A 20,267-nucleotide genomic window follows, 5' to 3' on the forward strand; every position below is an offset into this window, starting at 1 on the left:
CTTGCATGACAGCGTCTTAGTGCTTACGGACTCGCAATGTGATGGGCGATCTGCCCAAGCCTTTTCCAGCCGTCGCGCTTACATTTTGCCAAGCTCTTAGTGACGCTCTACAAGCCATATTCACCCCTCTCTTGATCCATGTACAGTCAGGCCCTGTCAACAAGTAGAACGGGAAACTGTGTACTCCGATTCTACGACTGGCAATTCATATTGGATTTCACCCTTCAACACATTCCGAGATCACTGCATCGGCAGGATCGGCGGATGTAACGTCGATCATTGGAGGACGGTGGAATCTTCCCTAGAGCGAAATTTCCAAGCTTGCATTGTCGCCTCAATTTCAACTTTTGAATTGAAATCGAAATCGTATCAGGCTCCAGCCATTTGGCTTTCTGAGGGATATTGAGCGATAGGCAGCCGCTTTCACCAATCCTGCTCACTTCCTGGCTCCCGTCATATCATCGCCCATGTCAATCCAGTACCAGAGCGCTAATGCAGTAGGCTGCTTGCCTAGACAGCTTCTGGGAGAACCATATAGACAGAATCCATACCTCCACTCCTTACACCCGGTATTAGTCAGATGGAACGGTGGCTCCGCTTGTTATAAATTTGCCAGTCGTTGCTATGAGTCTGGCGACTGGGTTCGTTTGGTATAGCGTCTCCCAGCTCGCTTCACGTGCTGATCTTGAGATCAAGCGCGAGAAAGGCTTGTCTCCGGATGACACGGAACACGGTGCACGTAAATGGACGCGTGCAGGGCACACTACACAATATGGCGTCCTTCACATGGAGAGTGAAGCGAAAAAGCCCCGAAACACTGTAATCTGTGCTGGGATCACGCCCAACAGGCGAATATGCACCAGCAACGCCTGAGCCGATGTGGCTCGTTAAGACTCGTGGGACCGGATGAAGAGTGCAGCAGCCTGCTTCAAACACCTTTCTCGTCCTGTTCCTGATCGGAACAGGTCAAAGGTCGTTGGATGGAACGGAAGGGAACAAGGACGGATTTTTCATTCGTTCTTGATTTCGTTTAGCCATCTCAATACCTTTCAGCCTGTCGATTCGCATTTGGTAAAATGTCCTTGAAGCACCAATAGTCAGATGGCTTGCATTCGGAGAGTCTAGGTATTTCAACGTACTTGTGAAGTGCAAAGACGCGTTGACTGTCATCTGGCTTTGCCGCATTGCCCTTTTTGATGGCATCAATCTAGAACATGCTAAATTAGAGGACTCGGGGCCATATCTCCAGTTCAGCTCAGAAGGCGTACCTTTTCATCGCGTTCTTTTTCTTCGTTTGCCTCGGACTCCTTCGATTGTTTGGAGTCTTTTGCGTCCTTGTCTTTTGAATCGTCCTTGTCGTCCTTTTTGGATTTCTCGCGTTCCTTTTTGCGTTTTTGTTTCTCTTCGTACTCTTTCTTGACTTTCTCAATTTCTTCAGCCATTTGCTGCTCCTTCAGGCGTGCTGCTTCTCGTTCAGCATCGATAATAGGTGAACAGAAGTGGCGGTCCTGGAGATGTTTTGGACAGACATAGAAAAAATCCTACCCCGGAATTAGTATATCCCGTCGATGACGGAGATCTGAGAAAGTTTTAGACAAATCCAGTAGTGAGATACAGTTATCAATACCTTATTGTCGGGTGTGATCAATACGCTGGTCGACGGTTTATAGCAGATCAAACAGGGCCTGGCAGACGTGTCTGCGACACGACGTAAATGATATACATTGGTCAAGGAGGCCATGACTATCGAGCAGGAGGGTGAGTTCTGGGTTAGAGGACAAGGTCGGGTTTTCAATGTCGGGTTTCAACTTGTAACTTATCTGTCCTCGGTGTTGTTGCGATATGAGGGTATTCCCGCGAGAGTGGAGAGGGGGGGAGAAGGGTCATGTGATCAACCTACGGAGCCCAGATCACACGCTGTTCCAAAAGTGTCTGTGAGGAAGATTCTAAAGGAGCAGAGCATTGGACTTGATGCCTGATTTTCCAGATACTGAAGGGTATTCATATTTGATTCGAAATGAGACAACGCCAAACCATGCACTCGTAGTCCTTTTGAGACCAACGCCACGGGAAAATATGTAGTACTCAGAACAAGAACAAGGACCAAGGAACGAGAAAAGCCACCTCCAAAGATCACGGAAATTCGTGAGGAGAATGATTACGACTGAGACAACTCATCCTCTGCCATACCGGCTGCTTCTCTCGCTAGGCGGAGGCTCTTTCCAGTAACACCGACATCACGCAGATACGGCCTGAAAGCTTCAAGTAGGTCCCTCAGTCCACTTTGCAAGGTGTTAAGGATCAATTCAACTGCGGGGACCTTCCGCGCTTCTACCTGTGCCTCAAGATTGCTTGACGGGGGAAATCGATATCGGTCCAGTGTGCGTCCAGGCCTCCTTGGTAGATGAACGCGTCGAGAGTCATTAGTGTCTGGGTGAAAAGATTAATCACCGACGGAACATCAGCTTGTACTTTGCCATACTGGTCTTCGTTGAGACTGGCAATCAGCAAGCGTGTCAAGGAATCAACAGCGTCGACAATTGAACCAAGAGAGGAATCAGGAGATCCGCAAACAATGCTGGTTGCCCGTCGAGCGTATGTCTGTTTCAACACCGGGAACCACCGAAGCACCTGGACAACGAGAGGATGCACGTCCTCGGGCCTATAGGTGGTGGTGGACGGACCGCCAGTGAGCCGTTTCAACTCTTGGGCGGAGGCAAGAAGTTTCTGTTTTCGCTCTGGGCTGAGCATGGCAGTGGAGGCTTTATCAAAGACATCACGGGCACGAGCCCGAGCAGTGGGTGTCCAGTCCGGTGACTGGCCGTACGCTTTCGCTGTCGAACCCAAAGCTTCACCGAACATTTCATGTCGAGAGGTCGCCTTCGGGGCTGTTGCAAAGACGTTCTGGTCACGGGGTGCATCCGTCAATCGCGGCAGGCTTTGCAATTCGGGCTTGGATGCAGTTTTCGGAGCAGCGGGCTGAGACGCGGACTTGGGCGCCTTGTATCCATCAATTCGTTTCACAATGGCCAGAATCTCTTCCTGGGCGCAACTCAAGATCTGGCTCCATGTTGAACCGCCCTCGCGATCAATTTCACTAAAGATCGCCTTTCGGCGATCAGGCTGACGCTGGCTGATGAGGCCCAGTTCCCAAAGCGCAAAGGACTTCACGATATGTTTCTTAGCTTTGAGACCTGACAACAAGCTGGCGTTGGGGTCCTTCGCATCGGCTGTGAGCGGCTGACCGCGCTTCAAAGGTTCCTTGCCCAGGAAAATGGAAAAGAACAAATTTGCGGATTGCCAGCTAACACACAGTAGAAAGCCCGACATAAAGCATCGCGCGATCAGAGCACCGAATGCAGGGGGGAAAAAGTCTCGGGGTGAGCTGCCGAGCGCGAGAAGCTCCAGAACAGTTTCGCGAAGTAAAGCGACAAGGCCCAAGCGCTTTGGCGCAGGACAAGGAGGTAAAGCAAAGGAGCCACAATCGACACCATCAGAGCGTAAGCCAAAGCGAATCTTATCTTTCTGGGCAATGCGCTCCTGATGTATTTGGATGTTGGTATCACCGGGTGGGTGCGCTCATCGGCGGGGTCAGTAGATCGCAGTCTGATAGGGACGAAGATTTCGTCGTAATCGAAGAGGAGGTGGACGTAAGCCTGGGTACAAGCTAGCAGTAGGTGGAATGTGTGGATGTAAATTGGCCTCTCGTTCAAGATCGGGCGCTCGTGAGATCTGATTCCAGAATTAGTGACAACTTCTCCGGTGGCCCAACTTGGCTGATTGCTCATACCGGCCGCGTTTCACAATGTCCAATTGCGCTTCCTTGGAAGAGGACCACAAATATAGCTCGGTGAACCACCAAGCGGAGAATAGATAACAGCCGAAAGTGTAGGCGACTTGAAAAGGGAGCAGGTGCTTAGCTGTTTCGAGCGGAGATGACGTTGTCCTCGAGCCTAGGTGCATCTGACTGACTCGAAGCACGAATACCATTAAAACCGAAAGGAAAATCATGACTGCGCGCAGTCCGCAGGCACCGATGGGAAACCATGTCCAGAATACTGGGAGGGCAATGGATTAGCTGGCCAGTCTCAAGGTATTCAACGTGAGTGATTCATGGGAGATCGGGCAAGCCACTTACACGATGTCTTGTCGCCAATCACAATGGAGATAACATAGCAAACCAGAAGAGAAAGAGCAGATGCATGAACAAATCGCCGGTGCAGTGCCGAGGTAAGAATGCGCCTGTACGGCCGAACTTGTGATGCGACAGCCATTTTCGGAGCTGGGATGTGGTAGAGGACAGGTGAGAACGAAAGGTGGAATGGTCAAAGCACTCTCAAGGCGAGCATCTCAGGAGAACTGAGTGCACAGAAGTGTCGGCGTCCAAATTGAGATCTCCTCGTTGATTCCCGAAACCGAACGCGCTTCGCTGGGCTTGAAAGACGGTACTTGCGACCAAGCTCGATTCATGATGGAAATAATTTGAGCATCAAAACACACCAGCCACATTGGGTCACGTGAGACTGAGTGGCTCTGCAAGGCGGTATGTGGCTGGTGAGACTAGGCGCGGCAGCTAGTACGTCATGTGAGGAGCTGTTTGGAGATCCCAAAGGTGCATCTCTGCCTGGCGTCCCTGCATAACCTGGGTCCGCAAAGAAATCCCCAGCCACGTGTCTACTCCTCTGATTATCTGACTGAATCGCTTCGCCATCATGTCTTTCGACCGTTTGGACTCTCTGGAAGCGCAGCCTACTGATATGCGCCGGTCCGAAGACCCGCATTATCGTGACGACCCCGGCTTCGATCATTTGGCCGAGTCCTTATCCGATCAACTATTTACATTGACCTCGAACATATCTCGTCTGTCTAATCAGATTGCGCTTCTTGGAACGAAGAGAGATACAGAGCGGGTGCGCGAGCGTGTTCACAATCTCCTGGAGGAGACGCGAGCAGGTTTCAAGGACGTAGGCGACGGACTGAAGAAAATCCAGCAATGGGAGGACGTCAACGTGAGTTATACAAAACTCATCTGCATGCCTTTGCTTGACTAACAATTCATCGCCTAGCCATCTCAAAAATGGACCCAGCAGAAGCTGTCATCCGAGTTCAAAGCCAGCCTCGATGAGTTCCAGACCGTACAACGTCGAGCTATGGAGAAGCAACGTGCTTCGGCCGTCGCAGCACGTTCTGCTATTGAAGACGGGGAGCACACAACAGATGAGGCGGGTGTACAACTTCAGCAGCAACAACTCGAGCAGTCTCGAATGGCTAACCAGAGTGAAGTCGATTTCCAAGAATCTCTCATCATTGAACGGGAGAACGAAATCCGCAATATCGAGCAATCTGTTGGTGAACTCAATGAGCTGTTCCGGGATGTTGCTCACATTGTGCATGAGCAAGGTGGTCAACTCGATATCATTAGCGAGAACGTCCAAAACGTTTCTCGAGACACAGCGGGTGCCAATACCGAGCTGCGCAGTGCCAGTCGCTATCAGAAGAATGCGCGCAACAAGGCCTGCTGCTTGCTGATCATCCTTGCAGTTATCTTGACAATTATCGTCCTCGCTGTCGTCCTTGGATAATATGTCTTTGGTATTCTATCATCTGTACTTGTTTTGGCGTTGTCTTTTGATTGCAGGGCACCGCCAGCTGTTTCTATATTCACGCACGATATCCCCGATGCCTGTATCCTTCACAACTTGTTCGAGGCTTTCCGTTTCCATGATTATTTTATCCTCCAGTGTCCTACATAGGACGCTATCCAGAATCATAAGGAGTTGCGGTTGTTCCTTAGGGGTTTGAGCTGCCACATTCAAACACAAAACAGTATCGTACATCCGTCAGATCTGACATCTTTGTGAATTTAATATACAATGTCGGCATTTTCGTCGGTTCGACCTGATGCTCGACAACTTGAGTGGTTTGACACAATCACAAACCAACAAACTTGTTCATTCTCATCCTCCAGCCCTCGTAGGTGTTCAATTTCGGTCGGACGTCAAGATAGAAGCTCAGTTTGCCAGGGCCTGCATTTCCAGCAAGGCCTGCTGGCTTGTCCGCACCGGCGGTTGTTTTACCTTGATAGAAGTCGATCACATACTCGACCCGTTCTCCTCCACAGCGCTCAACTACCCAGTCGTGTCGATCAAATGGAAGCTGATAGCCAAGCCACCCGTTGATGCGAGCACGTGGACTCAGGAATTGAGGATCAACTCCGAGACCTCGGAAGGAATATAGTTTGGGACCTCCGCACTTCTTGCTACCGGGGTCTGTTGAAGGTGCCTTGTTCTCCCAGTCAAGAATCTGTTGCCACGCCCGCTCATTGACCGCATTATGGATGGGGATAATAGATGCGACAGATGTCGCAAGCTCGGACGGAGATGATGTTGAGCCCGGTGTATTACCCTTGCGCATCAAGGCGTCGAAGAATTGTTTTTCGGATGGATATATCCAATTGCCGGAGGCTTCGTCGTGACCGGTCTCGGCTTCGGCATTGGACGGAGCGCCATGGGAGGCAGCATATGGAGAGGATTCGTAGGGCGTTGGCGATGCTTTCTTGGCTTCGGGAGAAGCTGTGGCGGCGGCCGGAGTGCCAGCCCGGGGTATACTGCTGATCTCTCGGTCTGTAGATAAAGGCCGTTGTGATTTTGGTCGAAATTGATCTGAGTCTTGGTCTTGCGCCGGCGCAGAGGACGCGGGATGCGGCGCTTTGCCGCCGTTCTGTTGCAGCCAAATTTCACGGGTTTTATGGTCGACCGGACATGTTGCCGCGGGAGGCTCTGCAGGTGCAGACGGAGTACTTGCGCTGGCGCCCATTGTGGAATCTTATTGAAGAAAATCTCAGATCAGGCAATGTCCCGCCAAAGATCGAGACGATGGTGTTGATCGGCGAGGCGAAGTTTATCCGGAGACTGATCAATTTACCCTCACCGCCTGGCCCACATTATAAGCCTCGCCTTCCAAAGATAGTAATTCACCCCCCTATTATCGTTGTTGCATTGTTGACGAAGACTCAATTGAAAGCACCATTTGCTTCGCACATCACTAGCTGGTCAAGATGGCGTCCGCTGCTCAATCGCCTATTTACCGGGCCACGACCACTGCTCCTGTCAACATCGCGGTCATCAAGTATGATTCACCACGTTTCTTACCCCTCCAATCCTCTTATTTTTCTTGGTGTATAAATGATTAACCAGTTTCCAATTGTCTCTAGATACTGGGGCAAGCGTGATACTACTCTCAACCTCCCAACCAACTCTTCCCTCTCCGTGACACTCTCACAAAAGTCTCTGCGCACTTTGACCACCGCTTCCGCCAGCGCAGATTACCCCGCCGAGGATACCTTGACCCTGAATGGCAAACCTCAAGATATCCAGTCCTCTAAGCGTACACTTGCCTGCCTGTCAAGCCTACGTTCTCTTCGTCAGGCCCTTGAAGATGCCGACGCTTCGCTTCCCAAGCTTTCCACCTTCCCCCTCCGAATTGTTTCCGAAAACAACTTCCCTACTGCTGCTGGCTTAGCCAGTTCCGCTGCTGGGTTTGCTGCCCTTGTGCGTGCAGTGGCCAACCTTTACCAACTCCCCCAGTCGCCACAAGAATTGAGCCGTATCGCCCGTCAAGGCTCAGGCTCTGCCTGCCGCTCGCTCATGGGCGGCTACGTTGCGTGGCGCACTGGCGAGCAAGTCGACGGGAGCGACAGCTTGGCAGAGGAGGTGGCTCCAGCCTCTCACTGGCCGGAGATGCGGGCTCTGGTCCTTGTTGTCAGCGCAGAGAAGAAGGATGTGCCCAGCACCGAGGGCATGCAGACCACCGTCGCGACCTCGGACCTCTTCGCCACCCGTGCCCAGACGGTCGTGCCTGAACGTATGGATGCCATTGAAGCCGCTATCCGTGACCGAGACTTCCCCAAGTTCGCCGAGATCACTATGCGTGACTCGAACACCTTCCATGCCACATGCCTGGACTCCTGGCCCCCCATCTTCTATATGAACGATGTCTCTCGCGCGGCAGTCCGCCTCGTGCATGACATCAACCGCGCAGTTGGCCGCACTGTGGCTGCCTACACATTCGATGCCGGCCCCAACGCGGTGATCTATTATGAGGAGAAGGATTCTGAGCTGGTCGCTGGTACTGTCAAGGCCATCCTCGGATCCAGTGCTAGTGGCTGGGAGGGTCCTTTCTACGAGCCTCTGGCCCAGCTGAACACTCCCGGTGTCGCCCTGGACAAGATCGATACTCGCGTTCTGGACGTGCTGAAGAGTGGCGTGAGCCGTGTCATCTTGACTGGCGTTGGGGAGGGTCCCGTGACTGTTGAGGATCACCTCGTTACCGAGAAGGGAGAAGCCATCATCAACTAGATTTTCTGCTTTCCGACCTCAATTAATACATATACATAGTCATAGTTCCCAATTCAGCCGAAAGATACCCTTGTTCCAGCTTCTCTTAGCGCTAAAATGCATTTGGTCCCAGGTTGAATGTCTTTTTTCTTCCAATTATCAGATATTTTCACTATTTCACTGGTATGGACCTGAGACGATATTATGAAACCAGCCGCGCATCTATCCTGTGCCTTCGAGCGAGCTCTGCATCAAATGCGAGCTACCACTTCGTAGGCCACCAACATTCAAGTTCGCCAACCCATGCTCATCCACCTTGCGAGCCGATTATTCGATATTAAGCTAGAGTCATCAAACCAAGCACCGCACCGACGAGAGGAAAACATCCCCGTATGACATTGAGATACGACCACTTTCCTAGCAACTCCATCGTCTCGGCCTCGGGCACCTCAACTTCTGACTTGGCCTGCCGATGTAAACTGTTGTTGGTACCGACCATTGCAAGCAACGTGAAAGGTACAATTCCTAGCGTGACCACCGCTGCGGACGAGTAGAGTCCCGACAGAGAAAGAGTCGCCCGGTTGGCAGGGAAAGTGTCTGATGGCGCGGACCAAGCGAGATAGAAGAACGAGGCTGCAACTGCCGCTGCAATGGGCGGGTTTTGGGTCTTGCCCTTGGCGTACATTCTACTCCATTGCTTGGCGATGATCGAGGGGGAGACTTTGTCTTCGTGAATAGATTCTTGAAGAGCGGCGACCGTGTTGATGCTCAATGCGAAGATATTGCCTGACTTTGAAGTTAGCAAGGGTGTCTACAGGTAGGTATCTTGAGTTTTGGTTCCGTTCCATCTGGGTCCTGCCATCCCGTCCCTCTGCCAGAATGGAATTGCGCAAGAAGAGCAGCGAGAGTGAGGTCAAACTAGGAAAAGTCTACACCTACCTGATAACCACGCTGCACCGGAGATACCAATTGCCTGGGCCAAACCAAGGCCGAGAGAGCCCGAGGAGTCCATCGTTGAAAATGGTGGATGATATCGTTGACTCGTTTCAATCCTCAATGTCCAGGCTGGGCGAAGTCCTCCAAGTGAGGCGGAATGAAAGCAAGGAGGAAGGGTTGAACAGAATCAAACCAAGAATTCGAACAAGGTCGAGATCTTGCGCCGTATAAATACTGCAGTGCCCGTCAGACGGGAGTCATTGACTCGGAAGGTAAAGTTGGGCTGGAAATGGCACTGGAATGGAAGTACATTCATGTGGGTATCCTCCTCTGTCATTGAAGATTGCCTTGAAGACTGCCGAGCAGTTGGAAACTAAGTACCTGTACTGGATGATAGGTCGGTAAAGTAGGTCGGTCCTGGTGCTGTGACATTCGGGATGCTGTATGTCACGACTCATCATGGACTTTTTGGACTAGATGCCGCAGGAGGACCGAATTTCGCTAGATGTATTTTTGACGCCCCTAGCTTCGAGGCCGTTTAAGCTCAAAGCGCAAAACGGGTGAGTGATCCTCCGAGAAGCACCGGAAACAATCATTCAATTTCATCCCCACAAGCTTGTTTAGTTCGTACAGCTCGGAGACGGTCGGTGTTAGGAAAAGGAGAGATGTTCGAAGGCTTTTGCGGGCTTTGCGGCGCATCCGCGTCGGCCTCAGCAGAGCCGCCTTTCCGAGCTTCGGATTAGCTCTGCGCAGTTCTCAAAGTTTGACCATAGATCTCGCCTCCTGATAATGCATTGCGAATGAGAACAGAAAAATTGTATACATCGATCCTGATTATGCCTGTTCGATCTTTTCAAGTCGTGGTCTCGAGATCGTTTCAACAGAGTCGCTTTGAGAAGGGGCGGGTAGGTCCATGATGCTCCCGAGTGGCTTTGAGACCTCTTGCATCCTTGTTCGGTTCTAAGTATTTCAGGAGGTGAAATCGTATTAGAGAGTTACCCAGACATATTACGTTCTTCAGAGCGTCAACAAGAGAGCTCAAGGGGATGATAGGTTAATGAATAGCAATTACCGGGTGTGAACAGTGTGCTAATCCTCCAGCAAGCTCGGCATCAACTCATCTGATTCTATTCCAGTCCCGTCGTGGTTAAACACGGCCATCACCCTAACTCGAGTAAGCCATCTTTTGTGGCTCCCACTGCAATCTTCGATGGAGGAGCTTCCAGCGACGTTTCAGAAACGGGCTGGAGCTTAGAGCTCTGGGTATTCTGAAGTCATCTCGAGAAATCCAGACCTACGGGGCCGATTTTCCACCTATAATTCGTCAATGTGGACGGAAATCAAGTTCAGTTCATCTTTTGCCGACCGCCAAGAAAGCTCAATGTTCCTCATTCTCAGGTGAGTCGGTATCATAAACTCGCTGATTAAGAGTCTTGTTTCATTCAATCCTGCGCCAAAGCCTTCTCCTTGTGCTTCAAAGGACATTTTGCATCGCTGCAGGTGCGTCTTCCCAGGGAATGAGAACGGTCACGAAACTCGACATCACGACAAAAGATTGTCGATTATTCGAGCAGAGCGACTCTTCTGCTAAATTTCTTAGAGTCTGCCTCGACTCTTGCCTGCTCTGCCTCGATAATTGCCAGCTCTTGACGTGTCGTCGCTCCCTGAGTCGGGTGTTCACTCGATCGGTCTTCTTCCATATTAACCGTATGAGATAATGCATGGAATCTTTAGTAACCGAAGAACCTTCCGCAGTACAGTAGAAAGACTCTGCCAGGGCGTCTTCGTTCATGTTGTCCCTGACCGTTTGGACACAGTCTTCCCTGGTTCTTCTTCTTTGTAGACTCCCTGTATCGCTCCAATTTATTCGAGGACTGACGGTACCTTCTTCGTGGAAAGATTGATTAGCAAGATTAGAGACAGGAAGACAAGTCATAACGGGTGAGCCAAAAATAATAGAGCAATAAAGACGAGAAAAGGAAAGGGTGATGGTTGGACAGGTATCTTATACGTTGTACCTGTGGCTCACTTGAATTGAGGTGGCCATTAGGCGCTGGGATACCTTGGAAAGCGACAGTTTCGCTTAGTATCATTCCTTTGAGCTTTTCAAGCTGAGCTCATGCCGTAGACCTCAAGAGGGTTATGGTATGATATACGTGATATACGTGAGATTCGCGCCAGGAAAAGTCCTGATGGTGAAGTCTATGTCGTGGTCTGTGAGAAGAGTCGACGGCCCGGCTCAAAGTGAGAATAAAAGGAAGCATGAGTACCTGTGATTGTCGAACAAGATGAGTTCGCACAATCTGTCAATACATACTGATGTTAGCAGGCCAGAAAGGACGGGATGGAAAGGAAAGTAATAAGGTGCGTGAACAAAACAGGCAAACACCCAAAATCTTGAATGGCTCAACCCTATGAAGGACTTTGATGTAGACGAGGGTTCAGATCAGCACCGGGTCAAAACGAATGACAAGGGGCCTGGAGATTCATTGGCTTAGCTACGAATATCTTGTTGATCCTTAAAGCAAAAATACCAGGCTTGATACCTGATCGATGCGGTGTTCTGCGAAGGAACGAATATCTCTTGGAACCGCATACTGACTGTGGTAGAACTACTGGCTTCCACCAGGTCGGTTGCTTACAAAAGTATGTCTTGGTCTTCTCTCCTGAAACTGTAACATCACCTCTCAAGTAAGTTTCATCAAATTTGCTCGTCTACCGGAGCAGCTCTACTTGAGGGCCATTGATGAATCCACCTTCACGATAGTCCACCTCATCTCGTTCAAACATCAACTAATAGTCCCATCACCTAGACTAAGGCAATTCCAGGAAGAGCTTCTTCATCTTGGGGTAGTCAGGGGTTCCAAGTCCAGAGGCAGGGTCCCATCCTTCAATGGCGGCGAAGCCGTAGGTGCCACATCCCGCATTGGTGCCATTCTTAATATCGTGAAGAACGTGGGGATTCTCATACAACACTGGGTTGACGAAGCCGACTGGACCCTTGCCAATTGCAAGTCGCTCCTCATTGATCTAAGTTGTAATAAAATTTAGTACCATAGCCATGTCAAAAGAAGACAATACAGAAAGGAATCAGGCGGCGGAGAGATCATACCAGATTGAGGACGGAGGCAAACAGTGGAGACGCGAGACTGGATCCGTAGTAATGATAATCGAAGCCATCGGTGTAGGCGCGGAATTGAGCACCATTAGCCGCTACATCGGGATAAGCACGACCAATGCGGTTGTACAGTCCCTTCGTAGTGTTGAAGTTGACCTCGAATTCGGAGTAATAGGGGTATTCCAACTTGGCCTTTTTGAAATACTTCTCGACCGCGCGCTTTTGGTATTCAGGCTGCGGAAAATAGTTTGAGAATCCACCAGCAGTGCTGAAGTTCGATGCAGTGCCCCCAAGATTGACGTGCATCACGCTCTCGGGGTCTTTGACGGTCTGGTCTGGATAGATCATGGTACCCCCAACGGAAGTCACGTATGGGCAGTTGGATGGATATTGCGGGCTGAAGATCTTGTGGTCGGGGCCCAAGCAACCATTGGGACCGCCGTCTCCGGCAAAGGAGGCGACACCGTAGTCCCCTGATGCAAAGAGAATGGAGTGACCCTGCAGACCAAGCTTCATAAACTCGTTGCATTGACGTTTGGTGTAGTTGGGGGGCAGGTCTGCTTCGGCCTGGCCATACGAAGCACTGATGACATTGGTTGGCTTGTAGATTCCACATTGCAGCTTGCCTGGTATGGCGATTAGCAAGTTCTTCAACTCATTTGATTCAAGTCAACCGACCTTTGTAGCCGCCAGGTCGATTGTCAGGGTAGACAGGGTCAATCTTAGGATCATCGCCAGTCTCTCCGTATGCGCTGTAGGTGCAGTAGGACTAGTCCTATTAGCATTGCAAAATTCAAGTCTGACTTCAGGACTACTTACACCATCGAGTGCATCAAGAAACGTATTGAACAAGTTGGTGGTAGCGACTTCCTCCGGCTCATAGAGTTGGTCATCGACTTGGTAGAGCGTGATGGTCTGTGGATAGATGAGAGCCGTACTGTGCGTGACACGTTGTTAGAGACTTTGTCGACTGCCGTATCATATATCAGATCTTGTTACTCACGCCAGATCAATGTCGATATCCGACTCGCCGGTATTGAGAGCACTGCCAGCTGGAACTGAGAAGTTGGCGCCATCAATCAGTGCAGGGATCGGGTAGGTACCCTGAGGCACCCATGGAGCATACTCCTTGTAGAAGAGATCTAGGTCAGACTTGGCAAAGTAGTCACCCTGCTCATACAGACCAAGGGAATTGTGCTTGTTGGCCTTGGTAGCGTCGGGAATTTTGTACAGTGCTTTGATACACGTGGGTGTCATGTTATATCCGCACAGCTGCAGGTCCGGAGAGAGTCCCTTCGCCTTCTCCGAGATCAAGACATCGTGAACCTCAGATGCAACCACGGCATTGGCCTTGACTTTGCCGAGTTGGGAGGCGCGCTTGGCTTTCTTGTGTTTCTTAAGCACCGGGGTGAGCTTGACACCCGGAGTAACATAGTCGACATGATCCCGAAGGTGCTGCGGCAGATGGTACCTGTGTGATAACTTAGCTGGGAAGGCGCAGGCGATTTATCTCTCGGAGGGTATCCTCACTCATCACAACCAATTTTCGTGCTTTCACTGCTCATGTGGTTGTGCTCAAAGAATTTGGTTTTAAAGAGACTCTCCGCCTCGTGAGCATAGGCATCGAAAGCAAGCCAGCCCTTGTTGTCCGAGTGCACAATCCGTGACGGATCAATGCCAGCAGCATGAAGCCAGTCACGGACAGCGTCCACAGCCTCGGCCGAAGGCGCAAAGGCATCGTGAACTTCCTCGGCTGTCCAATACTTGCCATATTTCTCGGAATCTGGATGAGCCCTGCACCATACCGTCAATCATATGATCCATTGTCACATCTCTAGGAAGCGGCATACGTACACCTCCATCAAGTAGTCATACCCCCTGTCCAAGTTGTTTTGGGACAATCCAATGCGGACTGGCAGGACAGCATCGCTCTCCACCCGATTACCCTTCACCCAGTCCAGGGCAGCTTTGTCTCGCTTCTCGTGCAAGACATGCTTGATAGGCGCCGGCACGGCCTCAGAGAGGGCCGCAATTGCCAATGTAAGGTACACCTGGCGTAGCAGCATAGCGATCTCGCAACGAAACAGGAACTGCTGTAGATCGGCACCTCAAGCATGGGCATGGCCCGCTTGAAATAGAAAGCCTGCGGGTCAAGCGGCATCGTGTCAAGCAAATTGCAAAATGGTGCATGGACATGTTGATCCCCTTACAGTGCGCGTAGGAGAAACAGACAATCTCCCGACGCGCGAGGTCATTGGCCTTGTCACGAAATGGCTTTTCTGAGATCCCCACAATGCGATACACATGTACATGTATCGGCAGCATCTCGTCAATTCGGCACTAATGCGTGGCGCATCGCTGGAACAATTCAAGCTAAGCACTTGGATGCGGGGCGCATGTCTTTCGAGGAAGACATATCCACTTGGAAATTGGACTGTCTTCATTTGAAGCGGGTCTTCGAAGGCGTGAGGATTGTTCCGATGATAAGGCAATTTCACCATTAGAGTTCACGGGCTTGTTGAGCACTCTGGTCAGCGCACTATGTCAACTTGTCAAGATGTCTCTTGACAATTCATGACCAGCTCGACCGGGGATATGATTTGCGGCAGTATGCATGCACCTGGTTGGATCGGCAATCAATCTCCCTGCTCGCAACGTAGTTTAAATGCTTCCAGTTGCAACCTACAGCCATTGCGAAGGATGAGACCGTGGTCTGTGTTATCGTGGAGGAGCGAGCGAGCGGGGGAAACGCAAGCTTGCCCAACTCGGCAATTGACACGGAAGACCGATACCGTCTCAGGCGGAAGCCCGACGGGAGCGGGACACCCGCGGAGATGGATACTACTGCAATTGGACTGTATATCGTTGCTCGTCACGGGCGTTGTTTCCTATCAGAACTTGTGGGCACGCTAGGATGCCGTGATAAAGTTATTCCAGCGACTGGCTCCTCTTAGCTATGGATGTTGATTGGTGAAGATATGAAGAACTTGGACAAAGTCGCATTTACGAAGAAAAGCTTAACATTCAGGCGACGGATCAACAAAGGGCTCGTCTGAAGGTAGACGAGGATCTCGCAATAGCCCTGGTAGTCCGGAGTCCGCGGTAAATGAAAGCCCAGATGTTGCATTAGACATGTCTCGATTTAGGAGGCCAATTCAGGCCTTCTGGGCATGGAACATCGGAGTATAATCTCAAAAATCGAGCCACAGCTTGGGCCCAGCCAGGGGAGAATCAGCCCTGTGCCTCTTCGACTGACCGTCTACGGGCTTCCACAGGCCACTGAGTACACGGCGAATGAGCCTTTGTTCGCCATAGTTTTCCATAGACATTTCGTTGGCTGCGATCGGCTGAATAGATTTGCTCTCAAGGGATCCGTGAACAAGAGAATCAAACCTTGTGGTGGAGAAGAGAGCTGTTGCAATTATAACAATGGGTCACGAGCTCGACCGAATATCGGTGCAGGAGGTATTATGTGTTGGCGAGGCCCGAGCTCAATTTGGGGTAAACTAAACTAGGAGAGAAGACTTGCTTATGGGCTTGACCGTAGGAGGTTCCTTCATGCGTCCAGCTCCGCCCAGCGTGATTCCAATGCTTTCGGCCAGAACTGCTGAGCCTCCTGTGGGCCGCGGCAGGTTAGCTTCTTCCTCCGCGAGATCGTCAGTCTCGTGGTTCCGATTCGAAGTAGCCTGAGTCACCTCGAAGACATCGTCGCGACAATCCGCACACAAGGTCACCACATCTGCAAGCGCTTTCTCGACCGCGGCAGCACGCTCACGCATGCCACGCCGCAAGAGCGCATCGACCAAAGCCTCGGCTTCAGATACGGTTGAGTTGACACGCTCGATAAGGCGTCGGATGCTGTTGACGAGATATTCTTCTTCGTAGACGGTGCCCTTTTTGCCCTTGGCACGCTTGCGTTCCTCGCGACGGCGCGTACGCGAAGTCACGCGGGACGAGGACGTCTTGCCAGTGTATCTGGTGAACATAGTACGGCCAGCCAAGGTTGTCGCCTCAGTGGGTGCAAGAGACACATTGTCAGGAATGTCGACGCCGCCTTCGCCACCGGTGGGATCGCCTCCGAAGAAGGCCAAGGGATCAGCGGCACGGAGTTGTCTCAACTCACGAACTCGAGGCACTTGAGCATTGAGTTGTGCCTTACAGTCGGCAAGGAGATCCGTCATGGAGCCCATGGCCTCAGCGAGACCAGTGTCCACGATGTCTTCGACCATCTCACGCTTGCCATGCAAGGTCAGTAGCCGGGCTGCGTCGGCAAACTTGGACCCGCGGCACAGAAGCTGAGCGGCAGTCAGCACGTCATGCAGATGCTCTGCGTAGATGGTGGCGGCTGCGACATAGTCTCGAGCTTCATCAACTAGGGCTGTTGCCAACTCGTTGGTAAAGGCTTTCAGCTCTTCTTCAGGCAATGAAGCCGACATGGCGCAGTACAGAGACTCGCGCCACATATGGGCAAGGTTATAGCATTTATAAGCCTCCTCATAGACACCGAGCGACTCGTAGGCTGAGGGAACGGTCAGAGACGGTTGTTCGCAAATGTAGACGTGAAGGTACACTTACCGATGGCCGCATCTTTGTGCTTCGAGTCATTTTGCAAGTAGTCCGCGTAGATACGAGTAATCTCACGCAGCTGTTCGGGCGAGTACTTATAAACTTCCAGAGCTTCTTTGTACAAGCTGTGTCTGGTTGTGAAAGCTCGGATCTCGTCGTGAGCACCCAAAACAAATAGATGTTTGAGCGCCTTGTCGAATCGCGAGAGGTGATTATCAATCTCAAATTGACGACGTGTCTCTGGCAAATTTTGCAACTTTCGAAGGAAAGGCAAGTATTCCCGGGGGTCCTGTAAATTGTGAGTAAGTTCTCAATGGAAGAGCCAGCCGTATTCGACCTTACCATTTGAGCTTGTTGAGCAACCAGAAGGGTAAGCTCCAGATCGTACAAGCCCAGAGCATGGGAGTATAGATGGTTTGCGTCAGTCAAAAAGCACATATGTTCGATGGCGTCCTGCGCTTGCTCCAGGTTTTGAGCTGGCGTCGAATGTCAGCAGTCCGGACTCTCAACATATGTCGAGAAAGACTTACTCCTAAGATTAGCAACAAGTTTCAAGCCGGCTTCAAGATCAGGCGGGTCCTTGCAAACATGTGCGGTCACCAAATTTTGCAAATTAGTGTCAACCCGAGTCTGGAGAACTTGAAGGAACGCATCACAGATCGCGTTGACTTTTCCAGATCTGCCAACCGAGCGATGCGAAGACAGTGCTGTAGGAGCGGTTGTAGACTCAGGCTCGGAGACCTTGAGTGTATCCTTGTAGAGTGTTTGCGATACATCCTCCTCCCTACAGCCTCGATTCAGTACACCGTGGTGAATATGGCAAGGCGTTGGACCGACTTACTTGAGACGCGAGAGGAAGTCGTCGATGAAATCTACCTTTTTGACCTGTTCGATAAACAGCTGAATACTCTCCATGAACTGTCCTGAGGCATAGTCATGGAGGATGTTCATGTCTACCATCTGACTGCGACACGCAAGGAACGCCGCTCGATAGTTCTTTCGGTCAATGAATGTTCGAATACCAGCCAGGACCAATGCCCGCGGGAAGACTGTTTCAATGTTGCCTCGGGGAGCTTGAAGTACGACGGCAAAGATCGATGGCATCACGCAGACCAGCTTCGATCCACGCTCTATGCTTCGACATCTTTCGTCAGTTTCTGGTGTGTCCTTCGGAACCTCCATACCTGCAACCTCGGTTAGCACGGAGACAGTAATTCATGAGTTGATGCAACATACCTTCCGCGTTCTTGAGATGAACAAACTTTAACAAATGCTGGGAAGTGGTGAAAAGCAGATGGGTAGGCGTGAGCAAGAACGAAGTACAGTTTTTTGCGAGCGCCCGCCTGTTGGCATACAATACACCGGTCCTTGTCAGAGATACCAAGAGATTCTGTCGAATATGATTAGTGAGATGACGACAAATCTTCCAAGTCAGTAGCTTTACCTTTCCGGAAGATAGTGATACGGCGCGAGCCCAATGCGTTTCGGCCGAAGGACTTTCTGTCCAGCGAGCAGACATGATGTCGTCTAGATGATCAATGTTCAAGGCGGAATAGCTCAGAGTGTTCTCAGGTCGTGAGGAATGGGAGAACCAAAGAGCAGGATGACCCAAGCCAGCGAAAATAGTGCGCAGCTCCTCGGTTTCCTGAGTCTGATAAATGACTCGAGTGTCTCGTGTCTCAAGAGCCGTGCGCGCAATACAGCTGGTTCCCGAGGAGTTGTACAAAACAAAAACCTCAGTCTCATTGACAAAAGCAATCTGTCGCGGGCGGCTTTGCGTGAGATCTGAAAGCGGATGGCTTGATTCCAGTATTGGTATAGGCACCGGACGAGTCTTCAACGACCACAAGAAGACAGAAAATCTGTTGCCCATCAAAACTGCCATGCGTGTGCCAGATTTACTGAAAGCCACGTCAATCACGTTGGAGTCCAGCTCGAGCTCGTTATGCGCCATCGGGGGCGGAATACCCGCTAACCGGAGCGGAGTAAGCTTCAAAGTCTTTCCATCGATGACTGCGACGGCGCCGACGTCGTCTGGAACGGTGGTGGAGCCATGATGAATGTCGAACACATAATCCACGTCTAGCAATGACAGTGAAGTTCCGACGACCAGTTGCAATGCCTTCTCCTGATGCCACTTGAACGAGAACGGAAGACGGCTGGCAGAATCAATCGTCAGAGGTAAATCCTGCTTGAGGTACCAATGGTAGTTTCCTGTCGTCCAGAGCTGAACCCTATCGATGAACCGGACTGCAAGAACGGTGGAGTCAATATTCCAGGAAAGATGAATACTTGATGCCCAACTTTCCCGTTCTTCGGTCGTCAACCGCAAAGTAAACTGCCCATGGCGAAGACCGTTTCTTTCAAAAAAGACAACGTCAATGCGGTCGTCCAGTCGCTGAATTCCCGCAATGAGGTTTCCGGAAGGACGCCAGCTCAAAGCCCCTTCAAGTCCATTGACAGGCTCACTGACACTATCAAGCGTGCCCTCGCGGGGAGTAAACACGAATGACGCGGCGAGCACCTTCATCAACGGTGTTCACTGCAACGTAGGCACCATCGCCTCGCCAGGTGATGTTGGTCTGACCATCATCTTTGCTGCTCAACGTGCCTTCGTCCACCTTTTCTGGAACAGTCGGGTCTCGCATGGCCTTGGCTCGTTTGCCCTGGAATTGAGTTTCTCGTTTTCCCCACCCGACAGAAACATGCTGTGAGGCTTTGAGATCCTCCGGGGAGAATGTGATCTCAGCCACATTCTCGAATTCTCGCGTCATGTACAGGAGCGTTCGAGCTCTTGTGGTGATAGCCAGGAGTTCTTCGTCGGGCGACCAGGCCGCTGCGGTGATCCCAACATCAACTGAGCCGAGAATTTCAATCTTGTCCTCCCCGGGAAGAGGCTCCTCGCGGACGAGAATAATGTCACCTCCCTCCAAAACTAGACAAGCCGTCAAATTGTCGGCAAAATATTGCAGAGAAAGCACCCGATCGGACGAGAGGTCAGGCAAGGGGCATGGTGCATCCCACGATGCAATACATTCTAGCGCATCACGGCTCAAAGGCTGCGAAGAAGTGTCTTCAGGACGCTTCCGTCGCAGCTCGATGACCGGGTTTTCTGCTGTTGGGCCAAAAGTGCATATGATAGATTCCGATGCGGTATCCCATGCGGTAGCTGTCAAAGGAAGGGCGCTTTCGATGTGCGTCTCCTCGAGGCGCACATTTCTGAGGTTACGCATTTTGAGCGGCCGATATCACTTTTTCTCACTCTTACCCAATTGTGCAATGTCTACCCCGCCATGCAACAACAGGTGCCA

General features: G+C 51.1%; 8 protein-coding genes across 8 annotated transcripts; 2 read left to right on the plus strand and 6 right to left on the minus strand.

Annotated features, from left to right (window-relative positions):
* Positions 1 to 966: 966 nt before the first annotated feature.
* N7539_004985 (AAA-ATPase Vps4-associated 1 family protein) lies at positions 967 to 1,741 on the minus strand (the record flags this gene model as incomplete). The annotated part of the gene is made up of 4 exons (XM_056934587.1): positions 967 to 1,081; positions 1,140 to 1,207; positions 1,269 to 1,541; positions 1,628 to 1,741. 4 exons carry the CDS (start codon positions 1,739 to 1,741, stop codon positions 967 to 969), a joined length of 570 nt encoding a protein of 189 aa, XP_056789781.1.
* Positions 1,742 to 2,158: 417 nt separating this feature from the next.
* N7539_004986 (nucleoporin NDC1) lies at positions 2,159 to 4,274 on the minus strand (the record flags this gene model as incomplete). The annotated part of the gene is made up of 5 exons (XM_056934588.1): positions 2,159 to 2,282; positions 2,336 to 3,525; positions 3,567 to 3,732; positions 3,791 to 4,058; positions 4,139 to 4,274. 5 exons carry the CDS (start codon positions 4,272 to 4,274, stop codon positions 2,159 to 2,161), a joined length of 1,884 nt encoding a protein of 627 aa, XP_056789782.1.
* A 438-nt stretch (positions 4,275 to 4,712) lies between these two features.
* N7539_004987 (SNAP receptor PEP12) lies at positions 4,713 to 5,582 on the plus strand (the record flags this gene model as incomplete). Its single annotated transcript, XM_056934589.1, has 2 exons — positions 4,713 to 5,009; positions 5,067 to 5,582. The coding sequence occupies 2 exons, from the start codon at positions 4,713 to 4,715 to the stop codon at positions 5,580 to 5,582; spliced, it is 813 nt and encodes a 270-aa protein (XP_056789783.1).
* A 349-nt stretch (positions 5,583 to 5,931) lies between these two features.
* Positions 5,932 to 6,816, minus strand: N7539_004988 (cytochrome c1 heme lyase CYT2; the record flags this gene model as incomplete). The annotated part of the gene is made up of 1 exon (XM_056934590.1): positions 5,932 to 6,816. The coding sequence occupies one exon, from the start codon at positions 6,814 to 6,816 to the stop codon at positions 5,932 to 5,934; it is 885 nt and encodes a 294-aa protein (XP_056789784.1).
* A 241-nt stretch (positions 6,817 to 7,057) lies between these two features.
* On the plus strand, positions 7,058 to 8,357 carry mvd1 (diphosphomevalonate decarboxylase MVD1; the record flags this gene model as incomplete). The annotated part of the gene is made up of 2 exons (XM_056934591.1): positions 7,058 to 7,128; positions 7,214 to 8,357. 2 exons carry the CDS (start codon positions 7,058 to 7,060, stop codon positions 8,355 to 8,357), a joined length of 1,215 nt encoding a protein of 404 aa, XP_056789785.1.
* A 316-nt stretch (positions 8,358 to 8,673) lies between these two features.
* Positions 8,674 to 9,348, minus strand: N7539_004990 (anthrone oxygenase family protein; the record flags this gene model as incomplete). The annotated part of the gene is made up of 2 exons (XM_056934592.1): positions 8,674 to 9,122; positions 9,276 to 9,348. The coding sequence occupies 2 exons, from the start codon at positions 9,346 to 9,348 to the stop codon at positions 8,674 to 8,676; spliced, it is 522 nt and encodes a 173-aa protein (XP_056789786.1).
* Positions 9,349 to 12,086: 2,738 nt separating this feature from the next.
* N7539_004991 (S53 family peptidase) lies at positions 12,087 to 14,551 on the minus strand (the record flags this gene model as incomplete). Its single annotated transcript, XM_056934593.1, has 8 exons — positions 12,087 to 12,302; positions 12,385 to 13,016; positions 13,069 to 13,159; positions 13,210 to 13,327; positions 13,394 to 13,861; positions 13,921 to 14,184; positions 14,245 to 14,441; positions 14,498 to 14,551. The coding sequence occupies 8 exons, from the start codon at positions 14,549 to 14,551 to the stop codon at positions 12,087 to 12,089; spliced, it is 2,040 nt and encodes a 679-aa protein (XP_056789787.1).
* Positions 14,552 to 15,896: 1,345 nt separating this feature from the next.
* On the minus strand, positions 15,897 to 20,189 carry N7539_004992 (Elongator subunit IKI3; the record flags this gene model as incomplete). The annotated part of the gene is made up of 8 exons (XM_056934594.1): positions 15,897 to 16,909; positions 16,966 to 17,245; positions 17,299 to 17,432; positions 17,487 to 17,740; positions 17,798 to 18,140; positions 18,193 to 18,346; positions 18,401 to 19,401; positions 19,463 to 20,189. 8 exons carry the CDS (start codon positions 20,187 to 20,189, stop codon positions 15,897 to 15,899), a joined length of 3,906 nt encoding a protein of 1,301 aa, XP_056789788.1.
* Positions 20,190 to 20,267: the final 78 nt, after the last annotated feature.

The sequence above is a fragment of the Penicillium diatomitis genome (assembly GCF_028827545.1).
Source record: "Penicillium diatomitis strain IBT 30728 chromosome Unknown utg000005l_segment0_segment0, whole genome shotgun sequence".
Lineage (NCBI taxonomy): Eukaryota > Fungi > Ascomycota > Eurotiomycetes > Eurotiales > Aspergillaceae > Penicillium > Penicillium diatomitis.